Source organism: Peromyscus eremicus, chromosome 8a (genome assembly GCF_949786415.1).
Source record: "Peromyscus eremicus chromosome 8a, PerEre_H2_v1, whole genome shotgun sequence".
In the NCBI taxonomy this organism is placed as follows: domain Eukaryota; kingdom Metazoa; phylum Chordata; class Mammalia; order Rodentia; family Cricetidae; genus Peromyscus; species Peromyscus eremicus.
The window spans coordinates 68,279,494-68,304,277 of NC_081423.1; the positions used below are offsets into that span (position 1 = coordinate 68,279,494).

The 24,784-nt window shown below is 39.9% G+C and overlaps 1 protein-coding gene across 1 annotated transcript in view; it reads right to left on the reverse strand.

Moving 5' to 3' along the window:
* Positions 1 to 24,784, reverse strand: part of Usp32 (ubiquitin specific peptidase 32) — a 160,752-nt gene that overhangs the window by 5,819 nt on the left and 130,149 nt on the right. The window contains exons 22-29 of the mRNA XM_059270702.1: positions 23,510 to 23,683; positions 21,670 to 21,844; positions 21,076 to 21,227; positions 16,211 to 16,322; positions 13,713 to 13,924; positions 7,656 to 7,840; positions 2,554 to 2,640; positions 1,046 to 1,166 (exon numbers count right to left, since the gene is read on the reverse strand). Of these exons, the coding sequence (XP_059126685.1) occupies positions 1,046 to 1,166; positions 2,554 to 2,640; positions 7,656 to 7,840; positions 13,713 to 13,924; positions 16,211 to 16,322; positions 21,076 to 21,227; positions 21,670 to 21,844; positions 23,510 to 23,683 (1,218 nt within the window). The remainder of the gene's footprint in view (positions 1 to 1,045; positions 1,167 to 2,553; positions 2,641 to 7,655; positions 7,841 to 13,712; positions 13,925 to 16,210; positions 16,323 to 21,075; positions 21,228 to 21,669; positions 21,845 to 23,509; positions 23,684 to 24,784) is intronic.

The window sequence follows — 24,784 nt, forward strand, 5'->3', positions numbered from 1 at the left end:
TGAGGCCAGGTGGCTTACATAGTGAGAACCTGACTCAAACACAAAAAGTTTTTTTGGGCCGGGCGGTGGTGGCGCACGCCTTTAATCCCAGCACTCGGGAGGCAGAGCCAGGCGGATCTCTGTGAGTTCGAGGCCAGCCTGGGCTACCAAGTGAGTTCCAGGAAAGGCGCAAAGCTACACAGAGAAACCCTGTCTCGAAAAATCAAAAAAAAAAAAAAAAAAAAAAGTTTTTTTGAGATAAGGGTCATCATTATGTGGTTCCAGGCTGGCCTGGAACTTACGACAATTCTCCTGCCTTACCTCAAGTGGTGGGATTAGAGATGTACATTACCTAACAGATTCTATTAATAATAATAATGATAATAATAATAATTTAAAAAATTATCTATGTGTTAAGTGTTTCTCTGTGTGTTTCTCCACAGAGGCCATAAGAGGGCACCAGATCCCCTGGAGCTGGAGTTACTAAGGGTTGTTACCCAGGTTCTCTGTGAGAGCCACAAATACTCTTAACTACTGAGTCATCTCTCTAGCTCTTGTAACTTTCTTTTAAAATCTTATTAAAAAAAGATTTGTTTATTTTTTTACTTAGGTGTATTGATTGGTTTTCAGTCTGCATGTAGGCCTGAGTACTATGTGCATACAGTGCCCTTAGAGGCCAGAAGAGGGCACTGCATCCTCTAGAACAGAAGTTGCAGACTCCTGCTACTAGCTGGCTTATGGGTGCTGGAAATCAAACCCAGGTCCTCTGCAAGAATAGAGGTGTTCTTAATGGTTGAGCCATTTCTCTAGCATCCCCTATAACTTCTTAAATGCACTGTTTCGTTACAAGATTAGTATTTCTGAAATTAATTCCCCAATACAACTGATTCTAGAAGTTGAGGGGGAAAAAAAGCCAAGCAAACATGCCAGTATATCAAGCACCACAAAGAGTGCCACTAGTTGTTTTTCCGATTTTAGTTTGTTATGATACAGTTAAGATGGGAAACACTTCCCATATAAAACCACCACCTAATCCCCACCCCCCACCCCCTGGCCCATCACTCACTCTTTCCTGTGATGTTTGATAGCGGAGGTGAAGGGCTGTAGGGTCCCAATCCACAGCAATACAGGCATTTCCAATGAAAGCTCTGTCTTCTCCACAATCAATTTTACAGCCTCTGCAAAATCTAAAAGGGGAAAGCATTCACATATGAATAAACTGTAAAGAATTAAAATTTTCTCAATTAGAAATACTCTTTAATATTTCTCCTAGCTTCATAGTTTGTCAGATTCTAACTTTAGCATCTGATAAATGCAGCAGTAAAAGTTAATAATAATTTCAGGAATCATGTTTGTAACTTCAAGTCTTTGGTTTTAAAAATCACTTAACAGTTGTTAACATATAGAAAGAGTTCCATGGCAAGTAAAATGATACAGAAACTAGCTGCTATTTGACATAAACTGACTTGAAAGAAATTATAAATTCATTTCTACAATGTTGTGAGCTTATCTTTTTATAAAATAGCACCTTAATTAAATATGTATACAAAATTTATAGAAGCAGGTGCAAGGGCAAGACACAGTCACGGCTCTAATATCTATGAGACTTCGTTTGTTATTATGACTATTACAGTTTTCTTTTTTTTTTTTTTTTTTTTTTAAATTATTTGTAACTTTTTTTTTTTTTTTTTTTTTTTTGAAGATTTTATTTATTTATTATGTATACAGTGTTCTGTCTGCACATATCCCTGCAGGCCAGAAGAGGGCGCCAGATCTCATTACAGATGGTTGTGAGCCACCATGTGGTTGCTGGGAATTGAACTCAGGACCTTTGGAAGAGCAAGCAGTGCTCTTAACCTCTGAGCCATCTCTCCAGCCCTATTACAGTTTTCTAAAAGGTGACTTCAGAAAGATTGGATACTGTCCCTGCTGTAACAGCAATGAGCCATCAAACTCTTGTAAAACCTCAGGGAAGATTACTAGCAGGGTTAGTAATCAGATTATGTTTTACTACCTTAGAAAGAACATTTGGACTAATAATAGCCATGTGCATGACTGTAGTCACAACTCAGGAGGCTGAAGAGGGTCACTTGAGCCCTGGAGTTTGAGATCAGACTGGGCAACACAGTAAAACTCCATTTAAAAAGGACCAAAAAGGGGCTGGAGCGATGGCTCAGCAGCTGAGAGCACTGGCTGCCCTAGAAGACCTAGGTACAATTCCTAGCACCTACATGGCAGTTCACTACTGTCTATGACTCCAGTTTCAAGGGATCTGACACCCTCACACTAATGCACATGAAATAAAAAATTTAAAAGGACTAAAGAAAAAAAAAAGTTTAGAATAAAAATGTTTATCACTTGTTATTAATTTGGGGTGAAGTGAAATCTGTAAAATTACATGTCTGGAAAGCAAATTTGTACTCTGGAATTTACAAGGAAGAGATGGACAATTCTCAAGTTTATCTCAAGCTTCTCATTATTCACAATTGCATTCTAAATAAAGGAATCTTATAAAAAAGTACTACGTTTGAAACTGAGTCTACTGAGCCTTGTTGTATAGAAGGCGACTTTTACCTATACCACGGGCACCAGGCACAGGAATTTCCGTCTTTCTGAACAACTCGGAGGGTGAATGGATACTGATAGCCCATGCTGTCATCACTGGAAGAAGAAAACACACAAAGTCTAAGAAGCATGTCTGTTTGAGAGCTCTTAAACTTATCCTGGAGAAGGTTCACTTTCCACAGCAGTGTGCCCATGCTCATAGTTCCATGATGCTCATCCTAACCCATCAAACACAGCCTTGAAACAGCCAGGCAGGACCATCTGAATCTGGTCACACATACTAGCACATACTAGATTGCCACAGGTCTTCTTCTTTTTACTTTAACTTTTTTCTTTCTTTGAAACAGAGTCAAGTAGCCCAGGCTGGTCTCACACAATGTGGCTGAGGATGACCTTGAACTTGTGGTCCTCCTGCCACACCTCTCCAAAGCTGAGATTACAGGTGTGTACCACTACACCTGGTTTAGGTAATGTGGAGGCGTGAATCCTGGGTCTTTTGTATGCTAGACAAGCCCTCACCCAACTGAGTTACATCTCAACCCACTCAATTATAGTTCACATTGCCTATATTCATTCATTCATTCATTCATTCATTCATTCATTTATTTATTTATTTTTGCTTTTTGAGACAGGATTTTCTCTGTATAGCCCAGCTGTCCTGGAACTTACCACCATCCAGCTTAGAGTCCCAGTTGTAGTACCCTTTTCCCTATCTTTCTTAAAGCTATACACTATCTTTAAAATAACTTAAAAAAAAAGAACAATTATGCCTTTAAAAAAAGATTTATTTATTTATTATGCATACAGTGTTTTGCCTGCATGTATGCCTGCAGGCCAGAAGAGGGCACCAGATCTCATTATAGATGGTTGTGAGCCACCATGTGGTTGCTGGGAATTGAACTCAGGACCTCTGGAATAGCAGCCAGTGCTCTTAACTTCTGAGCCATCTCTCCAGCTCCCAATTGTGCCTTTTGAGTTCTCTAAAGTTTAAAAAAAATCTACTAATCCTTGCCTAAATAAGAAGCAAAATATCAAGTTGTGTACCTTAAATATATACAACTCCTGGGCTACAGGTGTAGCTCTGGGGTACAGGTATTTAGGAAACACATGACCCCCTAAAAAGCTCCAACAAACAATTCCATCAAATTCTTGTTAATTATAATCATGAAGCTTGGTGGGGGTGTACTTAACAGCTTATTTGGCAACTGGGAAGCTTTTGTATGGCACAGGAGCTCTTTCTGTATAACCCAAATGATGGACCTGATTGTACATTGGCATGTTCAAAGCAAGAGAATAGCAACCAAGGCATACAAAGAAAGGGACAAAGAATAACCAATCAGCACCCTAAGAGGGGATGGAGCAGATACTGAGCTAATATAACCCCATCCTTCCTTGTTACAGTTGGATACACAACTTTTCAATACTAGGGATTAAACCTAGGGTGTTGTGCATGGTAGGCTGGTACTAGATCACTGAGCTATATCCCTAAACTTCCTTTCATTTTTCATCTGGAGAAAGGATATCATACTAAATTGTTCAGGCTAGCTGCAAACTCATTCTAGTAGAGGAAGGTCTTAAAATTGCTATCCTACTACCTTACCCTGGGGAGCAACTTATATTATGGGAATGAGTTCCTAGGCTTAGCTTCAGTTGGGATGTTCAAAGCCCCCTAATGGACCAAATGTTGAAGGCCTGGTTCCCAGCCTGTGGTACTATTGAGTGGTGGAGGAACCTTTAGGAGTATGAGCCTAGCAGAATAAGTTAGGTCACTGGGAACATGTCCCTGAAGTGAACTGGGGTCTTGGTCCTTTCTTTCCTGTTTCTTGGCTACCTTGAAACAAGCAGGCTGTTCAACTGTACATTCCCCAACAAGATATACCTTGTCACAGGTGGTGCAAAGCAGTGAGGCCAATGATTATGAACTAAGACCAACCCAGAAGTATGAGCCAAAACAAACATTCTCTTTAAAATCTGGTTATTGGGCTGGAGAGATGGCTCAGTGGTTAAGAGCACTGGCTGCTCTTCCAGAGGTCCTGAGTTCAATTCCCAGCAACCACATGGTGGCTCACAACCACTTGCAATTAGATCTGGTGCCCTCTTCTGGCCTGCAAGGACACATGCAGGCAGAACACTGTATACATAATAAATAAATAAACCTTTAAAAAAAAAAATCTGGTTATCACAGGTGTTTGTAGCTAAACCTCTTCAACTCCCCTAGAACCTGGTTCTTTGTTTTCTATCTCTATGTATTTTCTTACAGATACTTTTGAAGAGCAAAACCATTAGGTCATAGTGGCACGTATCTTTAATCCCAGCACTCAGGAAGCAGAGGCAGACAGAGCTCTGTGAATTTGAGGCCAGTTGTGTATATATAGTGAGTTCCAGGATAATCAGAACTATTTGGTGAGACCCTATCTCAAAAAGGAAAAGGAGAATAAAAAAATCAAAATTATACAGTATTTGTTCTTAAAATTGTATTACATTTTATTTATGGGTATGCGTATATGCATGCCATGGCATATATATGGAGGACAACTTGAGGGAGTCAGTTCTATCTTTCTACAATGTGTGTCCGTAGCAAGTACCAATCAATACTGCTGAGCCATCTTTCCAGCTCTACTTACACCTTTGTGTCTGGTTTATTCCATTTAGTGTAAGGTTTTCAAGCTTCATTCATGTCATAGCATGTATCAGTGGTTCCTTACTTTTGATGTAAGTAATACTGTACTGTATATAGCACATTTTGTTTACCCATTATCTGATGGATCTTTGAGTTGTTTCAACCTTTTGGCCACTGTGATCCATTAAATTCACTTGATGGACATCAGAGGCATTTAGTAATTTTAGTTATAAATAGTTCAGTGTCTACTTGCAAAAGACAAACTTGGTATCTAAATTTTAATGTCTGAAGTATTTTTTTTTAATCCACTCTTCCCTCTATGTTTCCACTTATACTAATACAGACTTCACAAGATCAACATAGACCATTTTATGAAGTGCAGGTGATGGACCCGCCTGACTCCATCTTAAGGTCAGAAGCCATCTTATTAAAAGGTCAAGATAAGTTCATTCTTGTTTTATGTAGAACTTAAATTTGACCAGGTCTTGACCCATTTTCTGGAATTTGACATGTTCCACACCCTATACTCTGACCTCTGCCCTGATAAGATATTCTACCAAATAATTTTGAAATGTTCATCCAAGTTTGTACATAACCAAAATTCATCTGGAAATCTCCCAACCCTTAAAAACTTCCTAGCCTTGCATTTTTGGGGTTAATACAAACCCCACTTTCTCCTATGTTTGAGACTATTTTCTCAAGTCATACTTTAGGGAGATAGCCCTGTCTGACAAAAAAAATAAAGCTCGCATAATTTGACTAAAAAAATTTGGGTCAGTTATCTTGACTCCTGTTCAGTGGGATTAACACAGTGGGCAGTGTTCAGTCCTCCTCTTACTCAGTCTCTCTGACTTTAAACAATTGGTCATTTTCCTCTGGTTGACCATTCATTCCTTCTGTTTGTTTATTTGAGACAGGGTCTCTCTGTATAGTCTTGGCTGTCCTGAAACTCACTCTGGTCTTGAACGCATAGAGATCCTTCTGCCTCTGCCTCCCAAGTGTTGTTATTAAAGGCGTGTGACCATTCAGTCTTGATTGGTTAGACATTACTGGCTGCTTCTTTTCCTTCCTTTCTGAACCTCTGATGTTGAAATACATCAGGAATTATGTCTTGGGCATTTTTCTTTCTTTTTTTTTTTTAAATTTTATTTATTTTTATTTTATGTGCATTGGTGTTTTTGCCTACATGCATGTCTGTGTGAGGGTGTCAGATCTTGGAGTTATAGACAGTTGTGAGCCGCCATGTGGGTGCTGGGAATTGAACCCAGGTCGTCTGGAAGAACAGTCAGTGCTCTTAACCGCTGAGCCATCTCTCCAGCCCTTGGGCATTTTTCTATCTAACATTCTCTTAAGTAATAGTCCCTCACCTTAGGACTTTAAATATCTACTTGTTGGTGACACCTGTATTTCCAGCAAAGGACATTCAAATCCACTTCCCACATGCACAATAGCTATCTTGAATTTAACTTGTATTCCTGGCCTTCTTGCCAAAACCTGTTCCTTCTTGAATTTCTCATTTCAGAAAAAGGACATGATCAGTCACAAAATTGCTCATGCTGGAAACCTATCCTTTTTCTCAAAATCGATACCCAGTCCAGTAGCAAATCCAGGGGAAAGTCTTCACCCAGCAGTCCTTTTCAAATTTAATCCTACCCAAATATCACTTCTACTAAAACCAAACATCCATTAGTTAATTTGCTTATGAATTATCTGCAGGTTGAAGACTTATCCTAACCTCTTAATCATCACAGGACCCTCTAACATAAGAAACATAACTTTTTTTTACTCTGTTATCACGGAAGCTACTTCTCATTGCCACACGAGCAAGAAAACGGGCTGCAACTCAACTGCGACAGAAGACACAAACTCTCAAAGGGAAGCATTTACTGACCCCACAGAACCGTAGTAGAAGAGCACAAAGAAAACAAGAAAGGTTCGCCATCTCTACCTAGATTTATAAATGACTTCCTGTTGAAAAGGCACAGTATGGACACAATCCAACTGAACCATGTTATGGCATCAGTCTTTTTCAGAGTGCATTTCTAGATCGTTCACTCTCATTCTAAATTTCAGAGGACTGAGATAATACAAATTTCCTGGTGAAGTCATACTTTTGACTTTCGCAACAAGAGAAGACAAGGACATTACTTAAAGCATTTCAGGAGGGATTTAGGTGAGAATAAAGAATGAAAAAAAAAAATCACATATGGCAGTGGTGCACACCTTTAATCCCAGCACTTAGGGGGCAGAGGCAAGCAGATCTCTGTGAGTTTGAGGTCAGCCTGGTCTACAGAGTGAGTTCCAGGATAGCCAGAGCTACACAGAGAAACCCTGTCTTAAAAAACAAACAAACGAACAAACAAAAATGTAAAAAAATCATTAGACATTAGGATGTTTAGTTGATAAATAGGTCTTCTATATCACAACATATTCATAGAAGTTATTCTTAGTATTAAGAAACCATAGGACTTGGCTTATTCTCAGAACCTACCAATCCTGTGCATGGTTACTAGCTTCTTGAGGTGGGAGAGGACTGGCCAATCGAGATACTTGAATCCAAACTGCATCATAGAGATCTTTTTTCCGGGTATGCACAGTACAAGGCACAATCAGTGGCATTCCAAAGAGACTGGGGCGATTCTTCTGAGATGACAGGAAATACAGTTCTGTCCGCATCTACATGTACAAACAAGAGAAGAGAGCTGACGAGTAACAGGTATTAACGTGCATTTTCAAATCAGTTACTACCACCGATGCAGCTCCTCTCTGTGCTTTTTATTTTCCAAATGCCAGATTCGATTTCTAAAGCCATATACACACAAGAATGCACACACAAGGGAGTCAATGCCCTCTTTGGGCACTGCACGCACATAGTGCGAAGAACACATATAGGCAAAACACAACCCATACACATAAAATAAAATGGAAAAAAATTATAAAAAGAATGCATACCACATTCAGTATTTTTATTAGGATTGTGCATCAAATTTCTGAGTAAATTTGCAGAGAACTAACATTTTTAAATATTTTCATTTAGGGGCTGGAGAGATGGCTCAGAGGTTAAGAGCATTGGCTGTTGTTAATCCCGAGGTCCTGAATTCAATTCCCAGCAACCACATGGTGGCTCACAACCATCTGTAATTTGATCTTGTGCCGTCTTCTGGTGTGTAGGAAGGATACTGTATACATAACAAATAAATAAATCTTTTTTGTTGTTGTTTTTTCAAGACAGGGTTTCTCTGTGTAGCTTTGCGCCTTTCCTGGAACTCACTTGGTAGCCCAGGCTGGCCTCGAACTCACAGAGATCCGCCTGGCTCTGCCTCCCGAGTGCTGGGATTAAAGGCGTGCGCCACCACCACCCGGCTAAATAAATAAATCTTTAAAAAAACATTTTCATTTAATCCAATAACTTGATCTATTATCTTTTTATTTTTAATTATTATTGTGTGTATATATAAGTGTGTGTGGGCGTGCCATGGTATGTGCATGGAGGTTAGGACAACTCTGTAGAGTTGGATCTCTCCTTTTTTTATTACTTAAAAAAAAAAGTAATTTCTTTATTTTGAATCGTGTGTGTGTGTGTGTGTGTGTGTGTGTGTGTGTGTGCGCGCGCGCGCGCGCGCACATGTGCACACCACATATGTGCAGGTGACCAGAGGCCAGAGATGTCAGGTCTCCTGGAGTAGGAGCTACAGGCAGTTGCACACTGCCTGGTATGGGTACTGGGAATTGAACTCAGGTTCTTTGGAAGAACAATACACACTCTTAACCACTATCTCTTCAGCTTCCAATTTTTATGACTTTAAAAAAATTGTGTGCATATTTATCTGTGTGGGTTTGTATACATGAGAACAAGTGCCCCTTGGAGTCCAGAAGAGGGCATGTGATACCCTGGAGCTTAAGTTACAGGTGCTTGTGAGCTACCCAACATGGGTGCTGGGAAATAAACTCAGGCCCTCTGCAGGAACAAAGTGCACTCTTAACAGCCATGCCAATTCTCCGGTCCTCTCTTTCCACTTTCTGTGGTCTTGAGATGAACTTAGGTCACTTGGTTTGCATGGCAAGCACCCTTATTCACTGAACCATCTTACTGACCCTATTACTTTAAGTTGCTTAACATTTTATTTATTTATTTGTATGGGTATTTTGTCTGCATGCATGTATGTTCACCACTTGTGGGCCTGGTGCCTGTAGAGGCAGACAAGGGTATCAGATCCTCTGGGACTAGAGTTGCAGGCAGTTGTGACTTACCAGATGGATGGTATGACTCAAACTCAGGTCCTCTGCAAGAGCAGCCAGTTCTCTTAACCACTGAGCCACCTCTCCAGCCAGCCCATTTGTGTGTGTGTGTGTGTGTGTATGTGTGTGTGTGTGTGTGTGTGTGTGTGTTTTCCCCAAGATAGGGCTTCTCTGTATGTAGCCCTGGCTGTTCTGGAAATCACTCTGTCGACCAGGCTGGCCTCAAACTCAAGAGTTCTGTCTGCCTCTGCCTCCCAAGTGCTGGTATTAAAGGCATGCACCACTACCGTATGCCCCCTTGTTTTTAAAAATTCAAAAATACCATGTTGTAGGTACTTTGCCTACATGTATGTCTGGGCACCACATTTGTGCCTGGTACGCACAGAAGCCAGAAGAGGGGGTGGGATATCCTACATTTGGATGGTTATGAATCATCATATGGGTGCAGGGAATTGAACCTGGGTCTTCTAGAAGAGTGGCAGGTAGTCTTAATCACTGAGCAATTTCTCTAGTACCAATATTTTCGTTTAAAAATTTCCAACAATATTATTGTTTTCTATATAGATGCCTCCCATATGACTTCTAAGTTTATTTGTATTGAAATGGATTTTTAAATACAAAATTTTAAAAATATGATGGATTAAAGCATTTATAGAGGTGAATGCTGCACATCTGCCACCAAGATTTGTTTATGTCTAAATTCTGTAATTAGTAAATTCAATCTTATGTGGCAAAGAGTTTTTGCATTATGTAATTGAGAGTCTTCCCTCCTCCCTAAATTCTTTCATTTATTTTTAAAAAAGAGTTCATATTATTTTTACTTGTGTGTATATGTGTATCTCTGTGAAATGTATGTCATATATGTTCAGTTACTAGTAGAGGCCAAAAGAGGACACTAGATCCCCTGGAGCTAGATTTACAAGAGGTTGTGAGCCACTGACATGGGTACTAGGTACCAAACTCTAGTCTTTTGGAAGTGCAGCAAACACTTTTTTTTTTTTGGTTTTTCGAGACAGGGTTTCTCTGTGTAGCTTTGCGCCTTTCCTAGATCTCGCTCTGTAGACCAGGCTGGCCTCGAACTCACAAAGATCCGCCTGCCTCTGCCTCCTGAGTGCTGGGATTAAAGGCGTGAGCCACCACCGCCCGGCAGCAAACACTTTTTTTTTTTTTTTTCGTTTTTTTTTTTTTGAGACAGGGTTTCTCTGTGTAGCTTTGCGCCTTTCCTGGAACTCACTTGGTAGCCCAGGCTGGCCTCGAACTCACAGAGATCCGCCTGGCTCTGCCTCCCGAGTGCTGGGATTAAAGGCATGCGCCACCACCGCCCGCTAGCAAACACTTTTTAACTGCTGATTAAATCATTTCTCCAGGCCCAAGCTGCAGGTCTTTAACATGAGATCATATGATATAAAGAAACCAAGTAAGAGAATGGCAGAGACAGAGGGAAAGTTCAGATGAACACGCAGGAAACGCAGTTAGGTAGCCACAAGCTAAGGGAGGCTCAGAAATACAAGGAAAAATGGGCCAAGAAGAGTCCCCTAGAGTCTTTGGAGTGGGGCAGCTCTGTTGGTATCTTGATTTCGGACTTCTGGTCTCTACACTGTAAAGGAATTTCTGTTAAGCCATAGTTTGTTTTAATTTGTTACAAAAGTCCTTGGAAATTAACATAGTACCTTACCTATAATTTCATTTCTCTTGTTATAATTAATGTACTTATTTTTTTTAACACACTAATTTTCTTTCTCCATAAAGCTCATTTTCTTTTCCTTACTAACTTCCCTTTAAACATTTTTTAAAATATATAATTTATTTTTATTTTACGTTCATTGGTGTTTTGCCTGCATATATGTCTGTATGAGAGTATTGGAACTGGAGTTACAGACAGTTGTGAGCTGCCATGTAGGCAGGGCATAGAACCTGGGTCCTCTGGAAAAGCAGCCAGTGCTCTTAACTGTTGAGCCATCTCTCCAGGCTGACTTTTTCTTTTTTTCTTTTTTTGAAACAATGTTATTATGTAGGCCAAGGCTGGCCTGGAATTCAAGGTCATCCTGTTTCAGCAACTTAAGTGCTAAGATTACAACTATGTACCAATGACTTTTATTTTCTTAAATGAGCAGGGCAGTACATTTTAGTCAAAAAACATAATAAATGAGAATTTGAGAACCTAGTGTGATTATTTCTCTTGTTCTTTCTCCTCTGCCCTAGACTAGAGATCAGTGCTAGAGATTAAACCCTGGACTCTTTTTCATTCTAGGCAAATACTCTACTACTAAATAACACCCCTAGCCCCAGAGTGAATTATGAACAGTACAGGAATAACTAATGGCTCTTAGAAATTACCTATCAACCCAACTCTTTTTTTTTTTTTTTTTTTTTGGTTTTTTGAGACAGGGTTTCTCTGTGTAGCTTTGCGCCTTCCCTGGAACTCACTTGGTAGCCCAGGCTGGCCTCGAACCTCGAACTCACAGAGATCCGCCTGCCTCTGCCTCCCAAATGCTGGGATTAAAAGTGTGCGCCACCACCGCCCGGCTCAACCCAACTCTTTTACTTATTTTATTTTTATTTTTTTGAGACAGGGTCTCTAGTGTCATGGCTGGCTTGAAACTCCCAAGATATCCACCTGCCTCTGTCTCCTGAGTACTGGTATTAAGTGTGTGCCCACTCCTACTCTTCTGTTTTATAAAATGATGATAACAAAGCTCAAAGGGCTCAATGGCTATTTAGTAGCAGGATTAGAGCCATAATATAGTTGCTCAATTACTAGCCCAATTGCTCGTTCTTCTTTTCTGAGTACCCAACTATACCTCAATCACTTACTTAACAGTTTTCAATTTTTTCTTTTTTCTTTTTCATGTGTGTATGCGAGTGCATGTGTAGGCCCAAGGTTGATGTTGGAAACAACCCTTGATCACTCTTTTACGTTTGTTTTTTTTTATCGAGACAGGGTTTCTCCGTGTAGCTTTGGCTGTCCTCAAACTGGCTCTGTAGACCAGGCTGACCTCGAACTCACAAAGACGTGCCTGCCTCTGTCTCTCAGAGGCACCACCATAGCCCAATATCCTTGACCACTCTTAAACCTGTTAATTGAGGCAGGTTCTCTTAATTAAATCTGGAGTTTGCAATACAGCTAGTCTTGCTAACCAGTTTATCCTGGGGATTTCCTGTCTCTGTCTTCTGAGCTGAAATGACAAGCTGGCCGAGACCCCCACCTGGCATTTATACAGGTTCTGGGAATCCAAACTCTTAACTTGTCCTCATGCTTGCTTGGCAAGTGCTGTAACCACTGAGCCATCTCATTAACCTCCTCCTCCCAAACCTTTAAAAAAAAGGGGGGGGAGGGGACTTGGAGAGATGGCTCAGCAGTTAAGAGCATTGACTGTTCTTCCAGAGGACCCGGGATCAATTCCCAGCACCCACACAGCAGCTCCCAACTGTCTGTAACTCCAGGATTAGACAAAATGCAGGCAAAACACCCATGCACATGAAATAAAAATAAATTAAAAAAAGATTTATTTTTATTTTATTTTACGTGTATGGGTGTTTTTCCTGCATATATGTCTGTGTACCACATGGAGGCCAGAAGAGGACACTGGGTCTCCTGGAACTATAGTTACAATAGGTCATAAACTGCCAGTGCTCTTAACCAATGAATCACCTCTCCAGTCCCACCCTCACTTTTTTTTTAATCAGAAAAAAATTAAAAAGTTAGCCTTCAATGGAAGGCTAGTTTAGCAAGGGAGGAATTACAAAAAAAAAAAAAAAAAAAAAAAAAAAAAAAAAAAAAAAAAAACCCAAACCCCCCCCCCCAAAAAGTGTCAAAGAACATTTTTGTGTCTTCCAAAAACCACACAATGACAAAAATAAAACCTTTTCCAAAGTTGCTCACATTTACATGGCAGAGATTAAGTCTATACATGTAGGACACACATTCTAGAAGAAAGCAGTACGTGGGTGTACTGGCTAGCCAGTTCAGTTCACTCTTTTATTTTTTGTATGTTTGAGACACGGTCTTAATATTTAGCTCAGGTTAGCCTTTACTTGCTATGTAACCCAGGCTGGCCTCCAAATCACGATTCTCCTTCCTCAGCCTCTCCAGTGCTCCATCTATCATTCTGCTGCCTCTTAACAGTAAGGAATGTTATTTCATATAATAGCAGCAACATATGACAAGGAATCCTGGTTCTAACACTTACATAAGCATATATGATAGAATGAGAGTACATTTAAGAAAGATGTGGAAGAGACAAAATGGTTGCATTTTACCAGTGATAGTTGATAGGACCAATAATAACTTGCCCAACATTTAACTAACCATTTTTCGATGGACTGCAATGATGTAGCCTGTAAATGGGTCATCAGGAAGAGGTGGCATATGACCATTCACCACTCCATTTGTGACGTTCTTCTCAGTTCCACATGGTACAACTGTACTTGGCATTCCATTGGGGATGAATATAGGTCGAGGCAGGTCCCCATTGGTAGTCAGGGTGAACAGTCCATTTGTAGATGGAGAAGAGGAGCAATCTATAAATTTAGAGATGTGCACAGTATCATAACCTTGTATCACCATCATCTCTTTCTTTTCTTAAGTATTAAGTGTTTTGAACATTGACAGTGTAGACTCCCCTAATTCAGGACAGGGAAAACTCACAGACCAACAAACAATTCTATTTATTGGTAAATTTAAAGTCTAGAATTTATTTATTTTATTTTTATTTTTATTTATTTTTTTCAAGACAGGGTTTCTCTGTGTTGTTTTGGTGCCTGTCCTGGATCTCACTCTGTAGACTAGGCTGGCCTCGAACTCACAGAGATCCGCCTGCCTCTGCTCCCGAGTGCTGGGATTAAAGGCATGCGCCACCACTGCCCTAGAATTTATTTTTATAACTCACACTTATGACTAAAGGACAAAGAAAGAGAAGTGTGGTAACTGTTAAGTAGTGCTTCTGCAGCAATCCCAAGAGTATCATGTGGAACACAAACATCTCTACCATTCATTTTCTCTTTCCTCTAAAATTCCCTATTCTCAAAATATTCTATTCAATCTGGCCCTAAGCCAACTGTTAATTTTTAAATGAAAACAAAGATAAAAATGCATTCCCTTAGTGACTAAGGCTTAGTCTAAATAACTACATTTCAAGTGCACAATAGCCCATGCAAGTGATGGATACTGTATTGGAGAACAGAGATGCTAGTTTCCATCATTGCAAAGTCCCATCAAACAGAGACATTCTAAATAGAGAACATGAAATTATCTACTAACTCACCATCACCATAACTGTTACATGCCAGTGAGAGGAGCTTCACTTCTTATCAAGTCCTTTATAGTAGGAGAATTAACCTAATAGTAAGCTGTCAAGGAAGAATCCCTGGGCATAATGGTTTACACTTGGAATCTCTGCACTTGGAAGCCAGAGGCAGGAGGATCATGAGTTTGATGGTATCTTGGACTAAAGAGTGAGATCTGGGCAAATCTGAGAAACACAGTGTTAACAATTGTGTCAAAAAACTAAGGGCTATATTATATATCATTTTTCCTCCCAACTGAAACATTTTCCCAAGGGGAAAGGGGAAGGCTCAGGAGATCAGGCAACAAATAAAATGTCACATGTCTGACAAAGTGGGAACTTGTGAAACTCTGGGAGGCCCCTTTACAGCCTTATAAAAGCAGTAATTTAGTATGGGGAAGGAGACTCTGCACAGCTAAGATGCTGGTGGAGATTTCTCGGACTGTGGGGGCTGCCTCAAGCTGTGTAGAGGGCTCCAGGGATACAGATCTCTTGAGTCTTCACTAGGGTTATGGAGGGCTTCTTGGTGATGAGCTGCTTTTTTGAGTCATCTCTGCTCCTGTAAGTAACCCCTCCCCATATTCCTGTGAGTAACCCCAATACAAACTCACTGGTTCACCAAATTGGACTTTAGTGCAGTCATTACTTCTGATCTCATGTTTTTACTTTTTGGGGTTAGTAGACATGTGTATGTGGGATCTTCTCAGGAAAATACTCTTACACAAAATGCTACCAAGAGGTATAGTATAACACTGACCTAGCATGTCTAAGACCTTAGGTTAGACACTTAGCACCACAACAAAAGGACAAAGTATATGAAGCCCAAAGGACTGAATGACCAACCATATTAAAGCATGTGCAATAACCAGACAGACAAATTCCTATTTACTAAATTTATTGTTTATATTTTCTGGTAGTATGTTTCTTTCATACTATCTGTGCCATCTTACCATTATAAAAAGAGTTAAAAGAGATGTGAGTATTAATGGTATGTATATGAGCTAAGAGCTACCTACTTAGCTTGCTTATTTACCGGTTCTGAACTTTAGATTCCTCATCAATCAAAAGAAAAATCTGAGTCAAATGATTATTAGAATTCCTACAAAAAGCTCCAGTCAAAGGTTTCTGCTGTGATTTTAATCCCAGCACTCAGATCTCTATGATTCAAGGCCAGCCTGGTCTACAAAGAGAGTTCCAGAACAGCAAGGATACACAGAGAAACCCTGTTTCAGAAAACAAACAAACAATATATATTAATTCTTAGACCAAATTTTATTACATTTATGTATGTATTCATGTATGTGTGCATAAGCACATGCCACAGCATGCATGTGGAAGTCAGAGAACAATTTAAAGGAGTCAGTTCTCTCCATCCACCATGTGAGTCCTGAGGACTGAACTCAAGACATCAGGCTTGGATCAGGCTTAGCTGCAAGTCCCTTTATCAAGCTAAGCTATTTTGCTGGCCCTAGACCAAAGTTTAATACTGAGATCCTGAGAATTAAGTCTAGTTCTACCTTACCTGTTTGTATTGGACTACATGCTGAGACTGGAGATGCAAGAATGGGAATTTCAAATGCACACAAATATCCACTCACTGAGAGTCGAACTTTTTGGTTGTCCTGAGGGAAGTTCTACAAAAAAAGAAAAAAAGAAAAAAAAAAAAGAAAGGAAGGAAGGAAGGTTTTAGATAAACTAGAAAAATTATCCCTGTGATGTACAGCATTTTTTTTTTTTTTTTGAGACAAGGTTTCACTATGTAGCTCTATCTGTTCTGGAACTAAGTTAGCCTTGAGCTCACAGAGATCTGCCTGCTTCTACTTCTGCTGGGATTAAAGATATGCACCACCACATCAGTAAAACAATTGTCCTTGGCCAACTAAAGATGAATGTTGGATAAAGTAACTCATAATTCACCCCCCCCCAAAGAAAACTCTTATTCCTGTCCATGGAAAGGATGAAGGATGTATACTGTGGGTGATTGAAAGTTTTACCTTTTGTCTCAACTAACTAAACTGCAAACCCCAACAGATCTCTTTACATAATATATATATATATATTAAAAAAAAAAAAAAGCTGGGCGGTGGTGGTGCACGCCTTTAATCCCAGCACTCGGGAGGCAGAGCCAGGTAGATAGATCTTGTGAGTTCGAGTCCAGCCTAGTCTACAGAGCAAGATCCAGGACAGCACCAAAGCTACACAGAGAAACCCTGTCCCGAAAAAAACCAAAAATCAATGCAGCCTGGGTACGGTGGCACACACCTTTAATCCTAGAAGAGACTGGCAAATCTCTGTGAGTTCAAGGCCGGCCTGATCTACATAGTAAGATGCAGGCCAGCCAAGGCTTCATAGAGTGAGACTCTGTCTCAAGAAAACAACAACAGTAAAAATGTCAACCTGGTAGGGCTCTGTTCAAAGGGCACGAATCTGTAACCACAGTGATTAGAAGGTAGGAGATAGGTGAATTTTCATTTTTTTTTCTGTTTGTTTTTTGAGACATGGTTTCTCTGTGTAGCCCTAGTTGTCATGGAACGTGCTCTGTAGACCAGATTCACCTGCCTCTGCCTCCCAGTGCTGGGATTAAAGGCACGTACCACCACAGCTGTATTTTCCTATTTTCTAATTCTTTAGCATTTTGAAAAGTAAAACCTACAGTACAAAGGGGACTGGAGAGATGGCTCAGCAATGAAAAACAACTGCTCTTGTGGATGATCCAGAATTGGACCCTAGCACTAACATGGTAGCTCACAACCACCAGAAACTACAGTTCCAGGAGATTCACTGCTCTCTTCTGACCTCCACAGGTACCAGGTACATATGTAGCGCATATTCAGACACCATGATCTGTAGATGCAAATCCATTATAAAATGGAATAGTATTTGCATATAGCTTATGCATATCTTCCACTGTATTCAAATAACAATTACGTAATTCGTAACAGGAAAAATATGATATAAACAGTTGTAAAGATTATTGTTTAAGGAATAATGACAAGGAAAAAAAATCTAAACATAGTTCAGTGCAGTATTTTATTATTTGAATATCTTTGATCTGTGACTGGGTAAGAGACTAAAACAAAAGCTTCTAGTGTAAAGGGCTGATCTATGTTTATAAATACATATTCATAAATATAGAAGAGCTGGAGAGACGGTGTAGCTGTTAAGAATACTGGCTGCTCTTCCAGAAGATCCAGGTTTGAGTCTCAGCACTTATATCGATGCTCACAACTGTCTGGAGCTCCAATTCCAGGAGCATCTTCTGTCCTTTGCAGGCACCAGACATGTACATGGTACAAAAACATGTATGTAGGCAAAATACCCATACCTCAAAAAGAAAAGAAGTCTGGAGAGATGGCTCAGTGGTTAAGAGCACATACTTCTCCAGAGGACCTGAGTTTAATTCCCAGTAACCATATCAGGTAACTCTAGTTCCAGAGGGATCTGGCCTCTGAAGGCACCTCTACTCAAGTGCACATACCCCCCCCCACATATATATATATAAAATTAAAAATAAAGTTAAATTAAAAAAGGAATAAAAAATTTTAAAAATATAGAAAGTAACTGAAGAAAAATTCTAGGGACAGTTGATGGGGAAAACTTAACCATATATTAAAATAGCTACCCTTTATATGAGCAGCCTTAGGTAATTCCCTTATCTCAAAATGCTACTATCATTTATTATTCCTCTGTTCTGGTAGACAGCCCTTTCAAATTTCTTGATTTGAAAATGGTATACAGGGGATGGAGATATGGCTCAGCTGTTAAAGTGTTCTTCCAGGGGACCCTAGTTCAATTACCAACACTCACATGGCAGCTCATAACTGTTTGTAACTCCAGTTCCAGGGGATCTGACACCCTCACACAGATATACACACAGGCAGAACACCAATTCACATAAAATAAAAATAAATAAATTTAAAAAAAAAGAAAAGAAAATGGTATACAATCTGGGGGTGGTGGCAAATGCCTTTAATCTCAACAGAGTCGAGTGGATTTCTTAAGAGTTTGAGACCAGCCTGTTCTACATAGTGAGCTCCAGGACAGCTGAGGTTTCGAAGTGAGACCATGTGTCAAAAAAAAAAAAAAAAAAAAAAAAAAAAAAAAGGAGAGAGGAAAGGAGGAAGGGAGAGAGGGAGAATGATATATACATATTTTTTGTTCTGGTTTTGGTGTGTGTGTGTGTGTGTGTGTGTGTGTGTGTGTGTGTGTGTGTAAACACACACACTACAGCCCATGTGTGGAAGTCAGAGGACAACTTTCAGGAGTCAGCTACCATGTCTACCATGTGGGTCCTAGGGAATTAACTCAGGTCATCAGACTTGGGGATAAGCACCTCTACCCACTCAGCCATCTCACTGTCCCTTGTTTTTGTTGTTTTGTATCTCCCTTGATTATTTAAGTGTGGTGGTTTGAATAAGAATGGTCCCCATATGGGCTGGAGAGATGGCTCAGAGGTTAAGAACACTGGCTATTCTTCCAGAGGTCCTGAGTTCAATTCCCAGCAACCACATGGTGACTCACAACCATCTGTAATGAGATCTGGTGCCCTCTTCCGGTCTGCAGGGATATGTGCAAACAGAATACTGTATACATAATAAATAAATAAATCTTTAAAAAAAAAAAAAAAAAGAATGGTCCCCATAGGCTTATATATTTGAATGTTTAGTCATTAAGGAGAGGCATTATTGGAGAAGGATTAGGAGGTGTGGCCTTGTTAGAGGTAGTATGTCACTGGGGGGTGAATTTTTGGTTTCAAAAACCCAAGCCAGGCCCATTGTCAGTCTTTCTTCTCAATGCCTGCTGATCAAGATGTAGAACTCAGGCCGGGCGGTGGTGGCGCACGCCTTTAATCCCAGCACTCGGGAGGCAGAGGCAGGCGGATCTCTGTGAGTTCGAGGCCAGCCTGGGCTACCAAGTGAGTTCCAGGAAAGGCGCAAAGCTACACAGAGAGACCCTGTCTCAAAAAAAAAAAAAAAAAAAAGATGTAGAACTCTCAGCTACTTCTCCAGCAACATATCTGCTTGTGTGCCACTGCTGCAGGCAGGCAGCAGGAAAATGTAATGGAATTCAGCTACTATCACAAAAACTACTTGGAAAGGTCAAGGACGTCTCTGAAGGTCAAACCATGGCTAAGAAGTCTTGGTGATATTTTAGCTTTTGTACATATATTAGCCAATTCCTGCAATGATTTCCTTGTATGCTATGTATGCTTCCAAGAACTCCTAACAGTGTATTTCATCTGAAATACCTATCAAGCATCCAAGGCCAAACAGTCTCCTGAATTAAGGCAAATTAAACTCAGACCCTCCTTTCTTATACAGCCTTAGTGGTATTTATACTAACATTATAGACTCCTAACATTTACCTAACCATCTCTAGGAATGTAGTTTGAGCACATAAATTCCCTTCTTCTGATATCTTAACCAATTTTAGCTCTTAGTTGACCTCCTCCTTTACCACTCCCCTTTTGGGTTGTAAAAGAAAGCCTGTCAGTCACTGCCTGAGGAAAACTCTTGTCTGCCTTTATGACCCTGTAAGAATTCAAGTCTGGTGATCTTGCTTTGGCTAGAGCACTGCTATTGCATGGGTATATAACTGTAAACCTCAGGAACTTAGAGAGGATTTTGGGAATTTTGACTGGAGAACTAGGAGAATGAGATGGAAGATGAGGAAGAGGGGAAGAACGAGATGAGAAAGACCAAGATGGGGCAGAACTAAGATGAGAGAATTAAGAAAGAACTTAGAGGGGACAGCAGATAAATGTAGAGAGAAATCAGGCAAGAAAGGAGACACAGGCACGAGAACAGAACTGAAGCTGTGTAGATAGGATTTTATCCCAGAGGAATAAAGTAGAAGGATTAAGTGTACTTAGATTTATTTCCCAAAAATAATTCTCGCCATTAGAAGCTTCTCTTCTGGGCCCCTGGGAAGAAGATTATTAAAGCTGGTCTTTAATAATATTCGAGATGCCACCATGCTCCTTGCGATGATGATAGTGGACTAAACCTTGGAAACTGTAAACAAGCCTCAATTAAATGCCTTCTTTTATAAGAGTTGCCTTGGTCATGGTGTCTCTTCACAGCAAAACACCAACTAAGACAGAAGCTGGTACAAGGAGTGGGGTATTGCTGTGATGGGCCTGACCATTCTGCTTGTTTGCAGAATGTGAACTTTGAAAATTTGGATTAGGAAAGCAGTTGAAATGCTTTAAGCAGTTAATGGGCCATTCTAGTAGAAGCTTGAAAGACAGTGGTGCTGAGGGTGATGATGTGGACTGTGGGAGCCCAGCAATAGAATACTAAGACATTAATATAATATCTGAAGTCACTGAGAAACCTATCTTTGAAGAATAGAATCAGATTTCTTAGAAAGAGCAATTAATATTACCTTTATGTTGGAACTATGTACTTCTGCAAGAAGGATTTGTTCTGATTTAAGTCCACAGAGATCACTTAGCTGCTTTTTCAAACCTGTGTACTTTTCATCCATATTCAGTCTTAGTCCATAACGTATTGGGGTAGTACCATCTAATTTAATTACTAGTAAAGAAAAAAGACTTTTTATTAGTAAAATTCAGGTTACAATGAAAGTATTACATAATACCACAACAGATATATCTGACTTGCAAATAGCAAATACTTTAGCCTAGAATTTTTTATATGTAAATGATAAAGTAAAACTTAGGAATAATACTGAGTGAAAATAAGAATTTTTTTATATTCATCTGATAAAGAAGTCTGATTTGCTTTACAGGCTTTTCAAAGAGTTTCTGCTATGACTGGAATTAAGGAAAGCATCAATGAGCACAAAAAATGGGCCCATGCTCCAAATCTTTGGAACCTGAAATTGTGCCTTAATGTGGAGTGCTTAATTATAACATGCTGCCTACTCATATTTATGAGAACTCATTGCAAACAAACTATAAATTCAGACTGGAAAATAATGAAAATGAATCATTTTCTTCAGAACTCTGTGACCTACCTGTTATTTCTAAATGCATATAACTGTCCATTGGAAGTGGTAAAGACAAAAAATTGAAAGGGTCGAATCGGACACTTATATGCCCACATGTCTTGCATTTCACTTGGGATCTTAGCTGACCATGAAACAAGTCCACAACAATTGATCTATTTCTCCGTAGATGGTTGTCCCAGGCCTATGAAGGAAAAACAAAATTTTATTTTCAAAATTCAAACACAATCTAAAAATACTGGTTAAGTATATTGGATTTAAACTCTAACCACAGAAAACTCTTGTTCAAATTCAAATTGTGCCACATGGATTTGTGGTCTGAACATTGTATTTATTGTTTTTATAAGAAACTCAAAACCAAGCAAGGCATGGTTTGTGTACATCTTTAATCCTAGCACTCTGGAGGCAGAGCAAGCAGATCTCTGTGAGTCTGAGGCCAGCCTGGTCAACACAGCAAGTTCCAGGACAGCCAGGGCTATATAAAGAGACCCAACTACACACCATATACTACCACATAAAACCTGTAGATCCAGGAATGGGTTACATCTCTTTGAATTGTTGGCCAAAGAGGTCTCATAAGACTCCCCCAAACATCACAGGTTACTGCCACTACTATTTGTTACCCTCTACAATCTGAAGTTTCACAGAGTTATGTCACTGAACATGGAGAAATTGAGTTAGTACTTAACTCTAAGCTTCACCTTTACTGACTCGTGTTTATAATACCAGAAGGCACTATACACACTACCAGAAGAGAAAAGTAATCATCAATCTTACTCAGCTATGAACCTTGTGAACTATAATAGTGACCTGCCTGCCAGATATACCCATTCATGCAATAGTGGCACAAATGTTTTGGGGGTGACCAACTCACCTTTTGATTGTACATAAGGCCTGCTTCATGAGATGGAACCCATATTTGACACTGTTAATGAGGTCAAGGATCTGAGACTAGGTAGGTGATAGGCACTATGGGAAAACCTACAGTTTTCTGCTAAATGAACATAGCAATAAAATGAGTTCTAACAACATATTGCTATACCCATAGATCAGTGCCTTGATAAACCCTCATCAGAGAAGCCTCTTCTTGAAGTAGATGGGCATTAAGACAGAGGATCCACAATGGAACAACATGCATAGATTGAGAGACTCTGGAGCACTCATCCCTAAATAGAATATCTTTATCACACCCCTCTTCTCCAGGCTCAGGGATCTATGAGGAAGATGGGGCAGAAAGATGATAAGATATAGAGGTGGAAGATGCATTCAAGGAAACAGTGTTTTCCAGATACAACATGGCTGGATGCACATACAAACTCACAGAAACTGTGGTAGCACACACAAGATCTGCCTAAGTTCTAACCAGACAACATCCTAGAACAGACAAGGAGAAGAGGGCATAAAATCCAAGGCCCAATGTGCAGTTGATAGCTGCTAGGAGTGTTAAAACTAGTTTTCTTGAATGGAGTGACACTGGGTATGTTAACCATATCCCATGGCAGGCACATGCTCAGGAATAGTTGGCCAACAAAACACAGACAGACTCAGTGTTAACCTAGGTGTATGCCTGTAATCCTAGCACTGGGGAGGTGGAGACAGGAGGATCCCTAGGGCCTGCTGGCTAGTTAGTCTGCCAAATCAGTGAACTACAGGTTCAGTGAGAGACACATCTCAAAAACAAGGTGGGACATAGATTAAGAAGACATCTAACTTGAACCTCTAATCTCTACATTGCCTGGGCACACATACACTGCTCAGTTTATCCACCAAAAGGCATTAAAAAGAGGTGCTGAGCTAAGTCAGTAGAACACAAGACCCTTTAAAAACAACAAAAGACACTCTAACAAACCTCTGCAGCCACTTCCCAGTCGGGTCGTCCATCACTGTCTTTTAGTTCCACATATGGTTTCTCATGGACTCGGTTGAGATCTTCATGAAGACCATCCAAGAGGAAAGCCAGAAGTTCTTGGGAGTCTTGTTGCTGGAACCCATTAAACCTGGGAGCATATTTTGCTATTGTCCACTATAAAAATGAAAGTAGCTGTCATTATTTCCTATCCTATAAAATTTGGAACAAGCATGTTCCATAATTCAATGATAGATAAACATCAGAAAGAAAGTAAATGGCACAAAATTTAGTCTTTCTCTATTTCAGCAAACAAACTCTGGATAAGAATTTTTTTTTTTTTTTGTTTTTTGTTTTTTGTTTTTTGTTTTTTGAGACAGGGTTTCTCTGTGTAGCTTTGCGCCTTTCCTGGAACTCACTTGGTAGGCCAGGCTGGCCTCGAACTCACAGAGATCCGCCTGGCTCTGCCTCCCGAGTGCTGGGATTAAAGGCGTGCGCCACCACCGCCCGGCTCTGGATAAGAATTTACTCTAACTTTAATCTTAAGTGACCAAAAAAAATGACAGGCATTTTGGCCAATGATGTTTCCCAGTCTAATACCATATGTGGTGGTTTGAATGAAAATGGCCCCCAAAGGCCTATAGGGAGTGGCACTAATAGGGGTATGGTCTTGTTGGGGTGGGTGTGGCCTTGTTGGAAGAGATGTGTCACTGGCAGTGGGATGTGAGGTTTCAGCTCAAGCCAGGTGCAGTGTCCCTCTCTTGCTTCTACCTGCTGATCCAGCTGTAGAACTCTCAGCCACCTCTCCAGCACTATGTTGGTCTGTGTGTCACCATGCTTCCTACCATGATAAAAATTGGACAAGACCTCTGAACTGTAAGCCAGCCCCAATTAAATGTTTTCCTTTATAAGAGTTGCTGTGGTCATGATGTCTCATCTCAGCAATAGAACCCTAAGACACCACTGAAGCAAACAGTTCTTTATTCACACAGATACTTAATTTATATCTATGAATTTGTATTTATAGAAATAGTAAAATGGCAACGGATCATCCTGAAAAATTTCCTAGTCTATATAAATGTTTTCTTCTAGTTACCTGATCTTGTTATATTTTAGGTTTTACTGTTACAGGCCAAAAAAAAAAAAAAAGCATAGTGTTTAACTATCAGGATTTACAAATGAATTATCTTAGCAATGCAAAAAAAAAAAAATCTATCAGGTATAATTAGGTGGCCTATGCTAGCAGCCAAGGAGTACCAAAAGGGTTTACTCTTTATA